Source organism: Blastomyces gilchristii, assembly GCF_000003855.2.
Source record: "Blastomyces gilchristii SLH14081 genomic scaffold supercont1.2, whole genome shotgun sequence".
Taxonomy (NCBI): Eukaryota; Fungi; Ascomycota; class Eurotiomycetes; order Onygenales; family Ajellomycetaceae; genus Blastomyces; species Blastomyces gilchristii.
Genome location: NW_003101681.1, coordinates 924,316 through 941,637, shown reverse-complemented (window position 1 = coordinate 941,637; position 17,322 = coordinate 924,316). Strand labels below are relative to the sequence as shown.

Here is a 17,322-nt window from a genome sequence, read left to right as displayed (position 1 = left end):
TCTGTTTCATGCCTTTTCTGAAGAATGTTTGTTGATCAGACTTATTAACCAAATCTATTGAATGCTCAAAGATTCATTCAATCAGATTATCAGCTCTCACTACTCTCTTGCATTCTGAATTTCATCAGAGATGATGTGTATTGAAGTCTCCTGCAATTATAGAGTTTCTTGATAAAGTTATGTTCAGAAATCCTCTATCAATTGTCCAGATATTGTTATATTCCTTCAATGACTTTTCATTATAGATATTTATGAGCTGTATAGTATCAAACTCATTTTATTTATCTATAATGTCACCCACCAGAATATCAGGGTCAGACATGATATCAAATCTTAGATTAAATTGATATCTTGATCTCTTTCTTTCATAGATCACTACTCTTGACTTTATCTCAGACTTTTGAGGTAAAAAGCAGTAGTAGCTTGAATGAGAAATGACATATTTTTGCTCAGTATTAAAATTCAGCTTCTGAAGCAGTATAAAATTCACTTTTTATTCAAATGCAATTTGAAGATAAGAATAAATATAATTTGAGTTTCTATTCACATTATTTTGAATAAATGTGATTTTTGAAGAGTTTTTAAACTTTTTTTATTGTTTTTGTTGTATATTTATACTAAAAGAGAGTAGAGTAGAATCTAATCACTATTATCAGATAGTAGATTATAACTATTCTGAAAAGTAGGAATCTCAACTGCTTACATTATATCTAGTTTATCATCAGAGTCATTTCTCAATTCTCTAATCTTAACAGAAGTTTGAGGATTCAAATTCTGTTTACATTTAGCTGAAGAATTGAAGTTTGAAGACTTAGACAGTTGAGAGTTTCTTCTTTTTGAGCTTGTAGTTGTGAGTTTACTGGCTTGACTATTCTCTTCAGTTCTAGGTTTACTCTGAGCTTTGTCTTTTCTCCAGTTCTTTTGAGTTCTTGAAGCAAACATACATTCTTTTGAGCTAGATGCATGTTTTTCTTTGCAATTAGAGCATTTAAGCAGAGTGTGTTGACATATTTCATCTCTTTTTGAGCATGTTTCACATTTAGACTCACTAGTTTTGTGATCTCTGACACAGAATGCACATTTTGAGTCTCTGAAATAGGAGATTGCAAAGTATTCATATCTTTGACAGTTTGAACACTGTGTTTGAGCTTTGAGATTCATTCTTGAGTCTTTGTATTCATGAACTCTCATTTTCAAACCTGCTACTCTTACTTCAGAGATCTTTGACTGTTCTATTGTCTTTGTATATACTAAAACAGAGACATTTCTTCTGCTTTGTCTGAACTCAATTGAATTTAGTTATACAGGCTTCTTTCTCAGTTGAATAGAGTTGTATTCTTCTAATTCATTTTTGAGAAGTAGCATTTCTTCTTCACAGTCAAAAATTTCAACTGAAATATCATAAAGAATGAATTTGTCTCACTTTTCATCTCTCTCAGATAGAATTGTTATGTTTAACAAAGATTCTACTGCTGATTTTCAGAGATTCTCATTCTGAATAAGGAATTCAGCACTGAATTCAGACATTGTAGTCAGAATGATAGAGTTTTCAAAGAAGAATAACTCAATTGAAGCTATAACTGATTTTTGAACTTCAATATCAGTCATTAACTGAGAAAAGAACTGCTGATTGATTTCATTTCTAATTCTGAAAATGAGGTTTGAGTTTAGCTTATTTCTCTGCAATATATTCTGATTTGAGACTTTGAGAATAAGTCTTCTATATTTGAAGATTTGAAGATTTTTCTCTTTTTATATTCTTTTCTTCACTCTTCTATGAATAGAAGTATGAGCAGTATTCTTCTCAGTTTTCTCAGAATTTTGAGCAGGTTTTGAGATAGCAGATTTAGAGATAGCAGATTTAGAGACAGCAGATTCAGCTGCTTGAGCATATGTTTTCTTCTGATTTAAAGAAGAAGAAGAAGAAGAAGTAGAAAAGAAAGACAAGCAAACTGAAGAGTCAGTGATTGTATTAGGAATTTTCAAAGTTTTTTGAACTGTGTTTGAAATTCCAAGTTTGAACTTGATCACTTCCTGTAGTTGTCTAGCCTGAGTATGAAGAATTAACAGAACTTCTTCATTCATCTCACTCAGACACTGCTTTTCAAGAATTTTACTTACTTTTTCAAGTTTCTGTATTTCAAGAACTTGTTGTTTCTCTATTTCTTCTTTCTTTCTTCTCTTCAGAATTTCAATCTCAGGAATAGCATTTGAGAAAGCATCTTTTTCCATATCAACTGAGTGTACTTTTGAACTCATTGTTCTTACTCAATGAAAAGTTGATCAGACTAATTCAATTGAGATATTTATTAAACTCTTTTGAATTGAGAAGTTGATCAGACTGTTTCAATTAAGAGATTTCTAAGTCTGTTTTCAATTGAAAAGTTAGTCAGACTATTTCAAAAGAAGAATAGCAGACTTTTGTGTATAAAACACCTGATTTTTTTCACTCTAGTTCAGTAACTAGGTTAGATTTTTAAAGAGAATCTAATAAACTAAAATTGATTTTTAAGATAAATCAATAAAATCTTTACAATCTCCTTCTTGAGATACAGTGAGGAAAAGTATGATATCAATTGATAGTAAATCAGATGATATGACAGTTTTTGAGAGAAAAACTGACAAAAAATAAATCAATTTTTTGCAGAGAAATTGATTAAAACTATTCAATTTTATTCTAAATCATTCAATTCTTCTCACACAACAAGTGTGCAACTCAAATCAGTTAATAAAGAGTGTAAAAAAGAATTAAGTATTAATGAAAGCTCTTCAGCCACTGAAAAAGTAATTCTTACTTAAAAGAATATGAAATTATAACAGAAAACAACTCTGTTTTTAATTCTTTGTAAGAATATTGTGTAAAATCCAGAGAAAAACACCTTACTTTTTCAAGAGAAGTAAAAAACTATTTCTAAGATCTTTTTTTTTTTTTTTGCATTAACTGCTGCAGAAGAATGAGATAGAAACTGCTAAGATATACACTACTGTATACTCTCTATCAAGACTTTTCCTCTTCAGAGTCTTGATATTATAGAGAATATAAGTCTGTTTCTATATAATAATGTAAATATTGCCAGCAGGATGTAGAGGAACTGGTTATTTATATCTCAAAATAGAAGACTTTGTCAATGATTATATCAATATAGAGTTAATTCTCAAATTCAATAGAAACCTAGTGTTGCTGTTCTCAATCCCTTGCAGAATCTATTGAATATTGAGGTATTAAAACTAGATTTAATATATCTCACTGTGCAGGGATCAAAGGCTCAGTCAGACCTTGGGGTATACTGATTTTATAGTTGTTGATGTGCTGTTGACTCATTATCCGTTGATTATGTGCTTGATATTATCGCCGAGGTATCTTTTTGTATTTTTCTGCCGGGGATGGGCCAGATTGGGAAGGGCGGTACGAGGGTGGGACTTGGCGTTGGTGTTTTGGAACATCAAAGATGGACAGGGTTTTCGCGGAGGTCGCACCTCAGATATCTCCACAACTACAGATCGGGGATCTTCCAAAATCGAGAAGATTGGTGCATACGGCTAGGTCTCTTCACCTTACAATTTGTATGGCAATTTGGCCCGGGGTTGTGGTGTGGTAGGGGAGAATGGGGGATAATCCCACGCAGGAGTTCCGAACGACGTCTGGTTCACGTTTGGCTGGATAACTCCACCACCACACGGGGTATGCGGTCGGCGATGGGGTCAAAATGCTCGTATGATCGAGGGCTTTTCGATGGATCTATCGGCGGGTTCTTATTCGAAAAATCGAGCGAGTTCGTGGTGGAGCGGTTAACAGTTATATGTAGCCTGTATTACATCAGTAGCTGATTATGAAGTTCAAGTTTAATAAAATAATCAAGAGAATTTCACTGCACTCTTTCAAAGTCTGTAAAACAGAGTCTTGAGAAGAATTCTAGAAGTATTCAAATCATCTCCTATTAAAGCAATGAAAATTGAAGCTTCAATTCCTTCTTCTGCTATTAGATTTCAAAAGGCCTGTATGAACTATATGCTGAGAGTTATAAAGATAAGCTTAAATCATATAATCAGAGAAAGAGTCTCTTCTTCATTTTCATCAATTAACTCTGAAAATGAACTGGATTAGAATAGATTTCTTGATTGAAATGAAAATAATTCTTCAAAGAAAATGTCTTCTCAACTTTACAGACTATGCTCTCTGATTAAAAATCAATTTTCTTCTTTAAATGTTGAAAAAGTAGATCATGAGAAGTTATCTCTCTGGAGAGAAAAGCTTGAATCTCTTATAGACTTACAAATAAGTGAACTATTAAAAGAGAAAGAATATGAACAGTATTTGAAGAGAATTTCTATAATCAATATAAAAGACTCTATTCTGATTTATTCAGATGACTCAAAAAATGAGAATCTGAATAGATTAGGTGCAGACATTGCTTATACTGAAGATAATATCAATTTTATCTCAGATTTCTGAAATCTAGGCTGTGAATCTGAAGTCTTTGATGCTGAACTATTTGTAATAGTGAAAGCTTGCAAATTCATAGAAATAAAATCTTATAAAAGAGGAAATAGTTTGAAAGAGATATGAATATTCTCTGATAGTCAAGCTACTTTAAAAAGACTTAGAAATAGTCAGATTTATAATAGTCAAATGAATCTTGAACTGATCTTAAACTCTGTTTTAAAAATTCAAAAGAGAAGAATATCAAAGCTGATAATTCATCTGCACTGAGTTCCTGCTCATATGAATATTCATGACAATGAATTGACTGATTCAGCTGTAAAAAAGAGTGCAGAATTAAGCAGATCTATTCAAAAAATTGTGTCCTGGTCTTTTATAAAGAGAAAAATAAAAGAATCTTGTTTAGACAAGTGAAATGAAAGCTGGCAGAAATAAAAGAAGAGTATACATTATTCAAGATTTGAAATAAAACCCAAGTGGAAATCTTGTTCAATTAAATGTAAAAAGAAAATATTCTCATCTATAATATAGCTGAAACTAGGACATGACTATTTCAAATCTTATATACAAAGATTTGATGATAGATTTGACTCAATAGAATGCTCATTCTGCAATGCAAATGAGAATCCTGAGTATATTGTAATGCACTGTGTATTATACAATAGTCTCAGAGCCAGATTGAAAGAGAAGTATGATCTAAATCAATTAAATATGAGATTCTTATTCTCAACTAAGACAGGAATTAAATACTTAATAGACTTTCTATCAGAAACTCAAGCAGCTACAAGAAAATGGCTAAATTCAGAATTATCTGAATATGAAGAGGAGGAAATCAATCAGATATAGTCTGTTAAAACAGCTATACACTATCTTTTAATAATTTGTTTTGTTACAGTCTCTCTTTACTTTATCTTTTCCTTTCAATTTCTTTCTATCTATCTATTTAATATGTCTATCTTTAAGACTGTGTTCTTTTTCTCTTTTCCTTTGTCATGATATTGTCAAATGATTTCAAAGTATCAGAAGATGTTAAAACACTGCAATTTGTAAACAGTTTTTGTATTCTGAGCTGGAATTTTCTGATTTTGCATATCTGAAATTGATGAATGTATAATAGTTAACTTTACAGATATAGGAAAAACCCTGAGAACTAAAAGTTCTCAGGTAGATGTCATAGTCTCTGACTGCATACATCTATAATTGAAGAATAATAATAATAATATTAATATATGATAGAAGATCTGATGTGATTAAATCTTAAGAATATACAAATTATATACTCATCTTGTACACTGAATTACTATCATGTTAAATATAAAGTGATAGAAGTTCTAGACAGTCATAATTACTGTCTTAATACATCATCAGAGATTCATAATATCTTTTATACAAGCTTACTCTGTCATGCTGTCACTGATCTGTTTTCTTCTCAACTGACTTCTGATTAGCAGTTATCAGGAATCATAGAAGAAGACAATGAACTTGAGTAAGAGATTGAAGATATTCTTGATAAGAGACTCTGCAGCTGTGACTGACAATATCTTGTGAAATGAGTTAACTACAATTATCTGATCTGAACTCTGAGCTCTGTGTTATCTGAGACAGCAGCTCTTGACTGATGAGAACTACATGCTTATAACTCTATATCACTTTTGAAAAGAAGAGGTTAATGTGGCAGGCTGCGCCTGATCAATTATATAGACTATTTCATTACACTTCACAGATTTCTATTATTCTGATTCTCAGTTGCTGATTCTCAGCTGAAAATCTACAGAATTCCTATTCTTCTGCTCTGAAGCTTCACCGCGTATACTACTGTGTATATGTATAAATATTCACTCTGATTGCTGATTCTCACACTTTCTCTTTCTTTTCTTCTCTAACATTTTTCACTTTGTTATATAAGATCTATATATTATACTGATCTATTCGGCGTACATCTCTTACATTATCTCTTCTGCTAGTCAGTTTGTTTATAATCAGTACTTTCTCTGTCTCTCTCACTGCTGTTGTAATACTGTTTCTTCTCTCAGTTAATATAGTGATATATGACCTTATGTGATCATTCAGAGAGAATCTCAGAGAGAGCTTGATTTCAGAGACAGTGACTCTGAGAAGCTCAATCTGTAGTTTCTCTCTCATAACACATTCAAGCTTCACTCAGAATACTGCTGAGTTGAGTTCACAGAGTTCTGTAGTTTCTTTATCTTCTCTCTGTAAGAAGGCTCTGATACAGTCTCTGATTAGCACTGTTATATACTTACACTGCACTAAGCAGCTGAAGAAAGAAGAGATTTTATATATCTATTTCTTCTCTCACTCTTATTATTTTCATTACATCTGTAACAATAACTTCTATCTCTCTGTAAGTATTATCTACTCTACAAGAAGACATTGTATCAGTTCTGACAAGAAGCTCAGATGCTCAAGTAGTACAGAGTAAGAGTCTTGAAGCTTCAAGTATTGATAGATTTTATCAAGGCTGAGAAGATCTCTCTTACTTATCTATAAAAGAAGATGAAAGTATGAGTCTTTAAGATAAAGAAACACCTCAGAATGACTGACTTTAAGAAGAAGAAGTCAGTCAGTGCTGTCATTGAAAGTGCTGTGAAGACTAATTACTGATTAAAGAGAATCTCACTTCAATTGAAGCAGATAACTGAGATGCTTTATAAATTGATAAGTTAATACTTTATATATCTCTCATACTCTTCTGCAGTGCTACAGTACTAACTTCTCAGTAGATAAAGATATTAGTACTGAAGACTTTAACAGTGAAGAATAAGTTTGATAAGAATATAATTATTAATAAGTAAGCTCTGATTTCTCTTTTTACTTTTTCTGCAGACTGTAGCTCTATTAGAATAGCAGTGATCTGCAGATTGATAATATTAATCTTATTAATTTCAAATATCTCTTTCTCTTAACTACTTCAGAAATTTTACACTTGTTTAGTCTTATTAAACTTCTAAAAATTCTTTGAGAGAAAATAGAAGAAGAGTGTTACAGAGTTCATAAGATATCAGCTTATCACTGCAAGATTATCTCTAAAAAACTCTTTAAGAAAAATAAGAAGTCTTAAGTAGTATTTCTTACTCAATGTCTCTAATATGTAATGGAGCAGTCTCTACTAGTCATTTCATAGCTTATAATCTCTTTCTCAGCATTTTTCAAATGCTTAAGTGATTCTTATAAATTCTCTAATAATGAATAATCTTCTCATTTAATAAGATATTGAAGCTTGTTATAATATATTCACTTATTCAATATTTTCTCTACAAGATATTTAATATCACTCTCAATTTTAATATTATTCAGCTGAGGCAGCTTTACTCTGAGACATTACTTATAGAGCTTCAAATAGAAAATGTGAAAAATAGAATGAATTGATTTCAATTCTGAGAATAATTTCAACTTATATATCTGTTTATTCATTACTCTTATTACTGAGAAAGATTTCTAGTCACTACTTACTGAGCTTCTTACACAGTCTCATTATCTTGATATTCTTTGCTGAAAGTAGTACTTAATTCTCTATCAAGAACTTCATTGAAAGATATTTTCAATTATAGTATTTTATCTATCATTTCTGAGTATAATGAATGCTTTTCACTATCTTCTCATGAGTTTTATTTAAAAGTTTCAATCTCACTTTTACTTCTAATACTGAGAAATACTTTGTTCTCTGTATCTATTTAATATTCTGACTGTCTATTCTTCTCTTTGAAATGTCATTCATAACATCACTGAATAATGAAGAATTATATTTATAATAAGCATAGAAAGAAGATACTTTTAAGATTGCATTCTTTATATTATTATACATAAATTCAGTAATCAGAAGATGTTTAGACTAATCATTCTAATAATATAAATAGAACACTTAAAAATACTGTTCTAATGTCTGATTCTGATATTCAGTCTGATCATCTGTCTGCAGATGAAATGTAATACTGAGAAGATATCTTATTATAAGATAATAGTAAAAAGCTGATCAGTATTTACTGATGAAGAGAGATTCTTAATCTATTATTAACAATTTCAGAGCATCATGATCATAAATAATAATATCTAAAAACAGGTCAGTCAATTCAGAGGCTTTAATCTTTTTATGAATAAAGATATATTTTATCATCTTTATGAAATGATTAATAATAATTAAAATTATATCATATTCTTTAACTCTTATTAACTTTAGCAGATTAACTATGAAATTCATTAATAGATTCTGTTATAAGCTCTTTGAAATAGATAGTAACACTAACTCACTGTATTACTTATATCACAGAATCTTTATTCTTTGATAGATATTATAAGTCTTAATATACTCTTTAATATCTGCTCAGAGCTTGTTTTAAATATATTTATATTTTAAAAGCTTCTCAGTCTTCTCTAATCTAAAGTGTCTCACATGAGAATTATTATAATAAATTCTCAATAACTTCTGATACACTGCTCTGTTATAAGAGACAAAGACTGAATCATTCAGCAGTAGAAGTTCACATTCTTCTAGTTATCAGTAACTTGATTTCTTAGCAGCACTGTTCTGCTCAGAGTCTATCTCTTTCAAGTTTAAATCAGATTCTTTCTTCTTCAACTTCTGAATTCAAGTTATAGTAGAGATATTCTTCTTCTATAACTTATCAATAAATTTCAAAAGTAGTCAGATTGAGAGATTATAGATTATTTCATTCTTTATCAATTTAATAATAGTAAGATATGATATAATAAGCTTATAATCTTCAGTGTCAGTTCTCTGTGAGAATCTGAGTTTTCTTTCATCTTCTATACTGAGTTATGCAGCTATCTTACTGATGCTGTTTCTGAGCTTCAGAAAACTTCAACTCTCTACAGTCAGCTTCTTCTGCAGTGATGACAGAGATTCTTTTATAGAATTCTTCTCTTTATTAACAATATTATAATCAAGCTGTTTAAATAGTATATCAGTGAGATTGAGCTGATCTGAATAATATCAGATATAGAAATTATACTCTGAAAGCAGCTTCACTTATCTGACTTAATATCTTATCAAGCTCTTTGTTATCAAGAAGTAACATAGATTTATATAATCAGTGAGAACTTGCACTGAATACTTACTACTCTGAAGATAATATCATCAGATCTTAAAGAATTTAACAATTACTAATATCTCTTAATTATAAGTATTATATCTTCTCTGCATAAGTAATAACTTCTTGAAGAAGAAGATCACTGATTTTCATTCATAATATCTTATAGACTCTGTGAAAAAGTCTTCTCTCACAGACATTTCATTATCTGTATTCTCAGAGATTATTATTTCTCAATTCTTTCAACATTGAAAGGTCTTCAGTGTCAACTGTGAAAAGATTTCACAGACTTCATTCTCAGATGTATCAGCCTCACACTGACTGAGTAAGTTGAGATTAAAGTGATTCAGTATTGTGATATCTGAAAAAGCTTGTTTCAATTCTATAAATGCTCACACAGTGTCTTGAGTGAGAATAAATGAGATCACTTTCTTATTTTCTCTAAGTCATGATCTGATTTTGAGATTTGATATATAGTCACTTTGCATGTTTTTTTAATGATTAGTTCCAGCAGAATTCATATCAAGAAATGTATGAAATCAGACTAAATAAGATTAAATATGAAATTCATAATCTTAGTGATCAGTCTAGATACAGATCTGACAATATATAAAGATTCTATATAAATAAAAATAATAAATCAGCATCTGTATTCATATAAAAATCATACTAGAAAAACACAATCAGATGCCTTCTAAGAAAGAATTGAGAGTATATAAAAAGATAAAGAAGATATACTATTCATAGTAATATATTCTGATAATTATTAGAAAAACAAGTTCTGGTCATATTTTATAATATATTTCACTTACTGCTAATAAACTGCCTAGTATAAGCACTATAATAATACTTATTATAAGAATGAGAGATTATTACTAGAAATGTATATAATGAAATAGATAAACAAATTGAAAAGAGCTTGATAAAGAGAGAACAGAAATCTTGTATAAGATAATAATATTTAATAATGATAATAATGAGAATGAGAATAATCATTAAAGAATGAAAAAGTTAGTAAATAAGTAATATAATATAGTGAAAGCTTCTTTATAAGAGTGTAAGCAGAATACTAGTCAAATCAGAGATAGACTGTATAATTATAAATATTAACAGCACGCTAATCTGCATGAAGCTAGAGCTTATATTATAATTACATAAGTGTGACTGAATCTGATGAGAAAGAATGTAATTCAGAAGAATGTACAATCTAAACTGACTGCTAAGATTATGAATTTTACATTTAATCTCATTTAATCTGATCTTATACATTTCTTGATATGAATCTCACTGGGACTAGTTATTAAAAAAACATGCAAAGTGACTATATATCAGATCTTAAAATGAAATCATAACTTGAAAAAAATAAGAAAGTGATCTCATTTGATTTCATTTAGTCTTATTCTTAGTATAAAGTTACTATTTTTAGACATTTTAAGGTTTTCTTTAGACTATTTTTAATTTTTTAAAAAGTAATGCTTTTTGATAACACTTAAATGAGATTTAAAGTCATTTAAAGCAATAAAAATAATTTAAATTGAGAAGTGAAAATCATGATTTTATTTGACAAATGTGATAAGAGTAGACAGTAAGTCTCACTGAGACAGTATAAGACTACTATTTAATGTTAAAACTGTGTAATGAGATCAGTCAAATTGATAATGAGACTATTAAAAAATCTGATTCTGGTCTCAGACACGGTCACACAGTCAGTTTAGTACAATTATCAGATAATAACACAGCTACTTCTGAATAAGCTTATAAATGTACAGAAGCTCTAGCAGCTGCTAATTAATTTACATATAAGAAGCCGGTGTACGCTAGTAATCTTATACTGACTCAAGTAACTTTTGAATCACACTCTTATTATATTTTTCAAATAAGATCATGATTTTCACTTCTTAATTTAAATTCTTTTTATTGCTTGAAATGACTTTAAATCTCATTTGAGTGTTATCAAAAAGTGTTACTTTTTAAAAAATTAAAAATAGTCTGAAAAAAACCTTAAAATGTCTAAAAATAGTAACTTTATATCAAGAATAAGACTAAATAAAATTAAATGAAATCACTTTCTTATTTTTTCTAAGTCATGATCTCATTTTAAAATCTGATAAATAGTTACTTTATATGTTTTTTTAATGATTAGTCTCAGCAGAATTCATGCTAAGAAATGTATAAGATCAGATTAAATGAGATTAAATATGAAATTCATGATTTCAGTAGTCAGTCTAGTAAATAGTAAGTCTTACTAAAATAGTATAAGACTACTATTTAATCTTAATACTGTGTAATAAGATTAATTAAATTAATAATAAGACTATTAAATATTCTAATTCTGATCTCAGATATAATTACAAAGTCAGTCTAAATATTATAGTCTCTGACTGTATACATTTATAATAAAAGAATAATAATAATAATAATACTTTTATTTCACTATTTTTAAGTTAAATCTGATTATTTTTCACATCATTTCTGAAAAAAGTGATTCATTTTTAGATTTTTTTAATACTCAGTTCTGATAAAATTCATGTCAAGAAATGTATGAAATTAAATTAAATAAAATTAAATGTGAAATTCATAGTCTTATCAGTCAGTTTAAATGAGATTGTAAAGTATTCAGAAATCAGATTTACATACTTAATTTTCTATATTAAAAGTATGCTTATACTTTGCTAATTAGTTAATATAATATATTTATAAAATAACTAACTGATCAGCAACTGATTAAGTAATAGTGAATTATTAATAATATATACTGTGTTTTCATTGACAACTTCTGTATACTTCTCATATAAATTATATTGATTTAAATCAAGATCAAAACACATCTCTATTATCATTAATAATAAAAGAATCTTATGTATTTATTTTGACTGTGTTTATTAGAATGTACAAGAATGTAAAATCTCATCTCAGTTCTAATCTCAGCTGACTCATTTTTTGACTTGGGTCAGCTCACTAGCACTAGCGCGGTCAACTGACCTACGCGAGGGGTCAGTTGACGTGTAACCTGCGTTGACTTTCAGACTTCAGCAGCTGGAATTCCCGATGCTTCAGGCGTTCGTCATCCATTCCGCTGGGCATATCCTATTCTCGTCGTGACAGGGCGTCGGAGGTGGCGTTGTCCTTTCCTGGGCGGAAGTTGATCTCAAAGTCAGAGCGGCTTAAGAACTCTGCCCATCTGACCTGTCGTTCATTTAAGCGTCGAGTGGTCATAAAGTACTTCAAGTTCTTGTGGTCCGAGATGACCTTGAAGCGTCCAGTATTCCGTAAGCACGAGTGCCACTCCTCTAGGCAGCGTATGATAGCGAGCAACTCCTTATCGTGTATCTCATAGTTGCACTCCGCCGGCGAGTTCTTCTTGGAGTAGAAGGCACACGGTCGCAAGACTCCTTTGTCGTTGTATTGGGACAGCACTCCTCTAGTTACGTAGCTAGATGAGTCCGTTTCAACAACCGTGGTCCGTTTCGGGTCAAACTGCAGAAGCATGGGTGCCGATAGAAACATGTCCTTGAGATCTTCGAAAGCCTGGTCCGCTTGGTCCGTCCATCTGAAAGCCGTGTCCTTTTTCGTTAGTTCCACTAGGGGGGGTACAATCTTGGAGAAGTTCTTGATAAACCGTGGGTAGAAGTTCACGAAGCCTAAGAATCCTCGTACACCCTTGGTCGTCTTGGGGCCCGTCCATTCCTTGATAGCCTTAGCCTTGTCGGGGTCCATACGGATCCCCTTGCCCGCCTCAATGATGAAACCTAAGTACATGGTCGAGGTTACCTCAAACTCGCACTTGTCGATGTCCAGTTGAAGGCCGGCCTCTTTCACCTTGGTCAAGACCTTCCTGACGTTATCCCGATGTTGCTATAAACTTCCAGAAGAGAAAACCAGTATGTCGTCAATATACGCTGAACAGAACTCATCCAAGTACTCGCGCAGGGTCCAATTGATGAACTTTTGAAACGTGTTTGGGGCGTTAGCCAAACCAAAGGGAGTAACCAACCATTCATAGAGTCCATAGCGTGTTCGGAGAGCAGTCATCCATTCGTCTCCTTCAGCGATGCGAATCTTGTGGAAGGCGGCGATAACATCCATCTTCGTAAACCACTTAGCGCGCCCGATCCGTTCCAGAGTCTCGTTGATCAAGGGCAGCGGATATCGGTCTTTCCTTGTTAGGGCGTTGAGTCCGCGGTAGTCCACGCAAAAGCGCAGGCCTCCACCAGGTTTCTCCGCAAACAAGACCGGGGCTACCGCAGGGGAGTTATTTACTCACCCTATTGAAACCCTCTTCAAGAAGTTCGTTGAGCGTTTTCCGTAGTACCAGTAGTTTATAGAGGGGGGGGGGGGCGACATCCTTTCTATCAACCTTTTCCAGAGTTACTGAGTGGTGCACACTGGGCCCGCGTAGTGGTGGCAGCCTGTCTGCAGCTTCTCTGCTGAAGACTTCCAAGAATTCGTGGTAGTGCTTAGGTAGCTTCTCTACTGAGTTGGAGTGCTTCTTGACAAGTAGGGCCATTTGAATATCGGCCAAGCTGGGGGCAAACACACTGGTGGTATCTTTCCGGTTCCGTTGGACATATCGTGCGTAGGCAATCGTAGAGATCTGAGGTAGTTCCATTTTTCGGTGCGCGTTTTCCTGGACCACAATACCTGAGTCGAAGCGCAGAGTTCTCGCGCGGCAATCCGGGATGGCACCAGATTCATTCAACCATGGGACCACCTAGGAGCATATCGCTTTCTCCGCAGTTCTTAACAATGTACATGTAAGCTTTCATTTGCACATATCCTGCGATGTCAAGCTCAAGACAGGCTACTTCCGTTATTTCTTCGTAGACCTCACCGCTATAACCTTCCACATCACGGGGAATGATAGAGATACGCGGGAGCTAGCACTTCGTAGCAAAACAAGAGGAAATGATTCCATAAGAAGAGCAACCAGAATCTATCATTGCTATCGCATTAACTTCTTTATTAACAACAGCAGACATCTTAGTTGGTTCCTCATCCATCTTAGGCTTGAATTTCTCCCATCCTGCCAGTGCTTGCTCCATAGTAGGCCCTTGACTGCGTTTTTCGTCAAGGGGTACTGTACTCTTTTCCCTGCTCATTCTCTGATTCAAGGCTGGACTCTCTCATACTGAGTCGAGCCGATTCGGGTTCCAACTGGGGCTCCATCCTCGCGTTGATCGTGGGGGCGAGGGTCGTCGTGGTGGTTGGTACGGGCAACGGCTTATTTATCCAATAGCTAAGATGCATCTTAGGAACCATACGCGTCCGAGGCAAGAAAGGGCATCTTTCAAAACTTGTATGGTAGACATGGGTATAAAAGACAAGGGAGACTGATTTATATAAATACATGTAAGAATAAAAAAGTAGAATTGTTGATTATCACTCAGCCAATAATGTCATTTATCGAACGGATAGTTCAACAGAATCTGAAACTAATATTCTTACATGTATAAATATCAGCCAGTTCCACCTCGGTCGAGAATAAAAAAACCTCAAGGTTTGGCCTGTCCAAATTTTAACTTCATCCTCCAACACTCTTTTCGTCAACATCAATCCAAGCCTTATAGATTTTCTATTGCTAGCATGGTAGAGTTATCATTAGATGAGATTACTTTGATTGAGAAATACCCTCTAAGATCACTCGATCGCTTACGTGGCTTGCTTCAAGGGACAGAGCAGCCTCACTTGGAATCCTACGATGGTGTTGCTGGTGATCCCGATCAAACAGATCAAATGAAAATATCGAAGGTTCTAATTGCTTTGATGGATGAAAAGGCAGCCTATAATCTCCGTCCACCAACAAGCAGCCAGGATGTCATATCAGAACTCGCGAAATTATTGACTTGCCTTCGAGAAAGCAACTACAGCTATGACCATTACCGACCACTCATCCAACCCATCATACAAAGTGCACCCGACACCGACATCTGGAAAGCTGTCTTCAACTTCATCACCGCGGTCACACATGCTGAAAGGTCCACACCTCCTCCCAGGTCATCACTGCCTATTCTACAGACCCCGCGCTCGCGCAACACCAGCAGCCTCGCCAACTCATCTGAGCTTTGAACAAACATTGATCACATGCTGAGGGAGGAACTGTTGGGAGACCTTCATGCGGATATTCCTGGGTTTTATGCCGCTTATTTTGATGATATTGAGGGGCTCAGATCGACCGCGCAGACCGTGTTTGAGAACTGCAAGTCTGGTGACAGTCCCATCTACAGCGAGGAGAGTGGATGGAAGGATTGGCCTAGCAATGCAGATGAGAAGCCTGTACTGGACTGGCTAACTGAAACCATCAACCAGCTTGTGCAGTTTGCGGAAGATCACAATCCAACTAGAACAGTCGTCCGCAGGCCATTGGCCCAGCCTGCTCAGCCGATTGCCGGATCCATCGCAAAGCGAAACTCGACATTGGATTTGTGGATGATCCGGGTCACCACCACAGGACAAACAGTGGCAAGTGGTCACAGATCCTGGTGCCGGGAGAACTGAAGAATGACCGAAAGTATGACATGCCTTCTGGGGCGAGACTCGATCTGGCCCAGATATGCCCGAGAAGTGCTATCCGCGCAGGACAACCGCCGCTTTGTCCTTGGTTTCACACTGTGCGGGCCGCTCCTGCGTGTCTGGGAATTCGACCGTTGCGGCGGGATCGGCTCGGAGGAGATCAACATCAACAAGGATGGCTTTCAGTTCATCATGGTGATCCTGGGATTCCTTTTCATGGACCAACAGCAGCTTGGTTTTGATCCGACCATTGTCACAGTAGGCAGTCAGCGCTACATTGAGATTCAGCGCGATGGTAAGAAGGAGCATCTAGTGATTGATGAGGTGATTCTACGGGCACGCTGTGTCGCGGGCCGAGCCACAACCTGCTGGAAAGCTCATCGCGAAACAGACAAGTCGCGGATCCCCCTGGTAATCAAGGACTCTTGGCAGTATCCGGAGCGCCATGAGGAAGGGGAACTGCTACAAGAGGCGATGGAGAGGGGAGCCACGCGCGTTGCTCGATATGATTTCCACGAAACTGTCCAGGTGGACGGCAAGGACGATGATGTGCATACTATTCGAAAGGGTCTAGAGGTCACTACGTCGAAATCCAAGAAGGGTAGCTTGCAGGTGGCCCTGAGGAGGAGTGCATCTAATAGAGGCTGTACCAGCCGAAGCAGCACCATCGGGCAGAAACGGTCTTCTGATTGTGTGGACACAATACTTCGCTCTCCCCCCAGCAAACGTACCCAGTCCAGCTCTCCAATAAAGCGTCCTGCAGACAGTAGCCCTCCAAATCGAGTGCACCGTCGCGTCATTGTTCGAGATTACGGGAAGCCTATCTATGAAAGCAGCTCAAGAGTGGCTCTACTTGTTGGAATGGAAGGCTGCATTGTAGGATATGAATCCCTGTACTCCAAGGCTGGGTTGATTCAAAGTGATATCTCGCCGCAAAATCTTTTGGTCAATGAAGATGATGACAACCCTTCATGGCGGTCCTTCTTGATTGACCTTGACCTTGCCATCCGAACGCAACGCGACGGGTTCTCAGGAACACGGGGCAAGACTGGCACCAGAGCTTTCATGGCGATCGGTGTGTTGTATGGGGAGAAGCACTCATTCATGCATGATCTTGAGTCGTTCTTCTGGGTGCTTTTCTGGATATGTGTTCACTACGAAGGCCCGGGTAAGAGCAAGCTTGTTGAGGATTTTGAGGAATGGAACTACATGAGCACGGAAAAACTTGCCGGTGCAAAGAAAGGATTGATAAGTGATGAATCAGATAAACCTTAGAATTGTGGATGACAATTTCACTCCATA

The 17,322-nt window shown here is 34.8% G+C and overlaps 5 protein-coding genes across 5 annotated transcripts; 4 read left to right on the top strand and 1 right to left on the bottom strand.

Annotated features, from left to right (window-relative positions):
• Window positions 1–944: 944 nt before the first annotated feature.
• Window positions 945–1,227, bottom strand: BDBG_16250 (uncharacterized protein; the record flags this gene model as incomplete). The annotated part of the gene is made up of 2 exons (XM_031724241.1): window positions 945–1,090; window positions 1,200–1,227. Coding segments are annotated over 2 exons (174 nt in total), but the record flags the coding sequence as incomplete, so codon positions are not given.
• Window positions 1,228–6,523: 5,296 nt separating this feature from the next.
• BDBG_16249 (uncharacterized protein) lies at window positions 6,524–6,810 on the top strand (the record flags this gene model as incomplete). Its single annotated transcript, XM_031724240.1, has 1 exon — window positions 6,524–6,810. A coding segment is annotated over one exon (286 nt), but the record flags the coding sequence as incomplete, so codon positions are not given.
• An 8,283-nt stretch (window positions 6,811–15,093) lies between these two features.
• On the top strand, window positions 15,094–15,576 carry BDBG_16248 (uncharacterized protein; the record flags this gene model as incomplete). Its single annotated transcript, XM_031724239.1, has 1 exon — window positions 15,094–15,576. The coding sequence occupies one exon, from the start codon at window positions 15,094–15,096 to the stop codon at window positions 15,574–15,576; it is 483 nt and encodes a 160-aa protein (XP_031576160.1).
• A 15-nt stretch (window positions 15,577–15,591) lies between these two features.
• On the top strand, window positions 15,592–16,005 carry BDBG_16247 (uncharacterized protein; the record flags this gene model as incomplete). The annotated part of the gene is made up of 1 exon (XM_031724238.1): window positions 15,592–16,005. One exon carries the CDS (start codon window positions 15,592–15,594, stop codon window positions 16,003–16,005), a length of 414 nt encoding a protein of 137 aa, XP_031576159.1.
• Window positions 16,006–16,008: 3 nt separating this feature from the next.
• BDBG_16246 (uncharacterized protein) lies at window positions 16,009–17,295 on the top strand (the record flags this gene model as incomplete). Its single annotated transcript, XM_031724237.1, has 1 exon — window positions 16,009–17,295. One exon carries the CDS (start codon window positions 16,009–16,011, stop codon window positions 17,293–17,295), a length of 1,287 nt encoding a protein of 428 aa, XP_031576158.1.
• Between the last annotated feature and the right edge of the window lie 27 nt (window positions 17,296–17,322).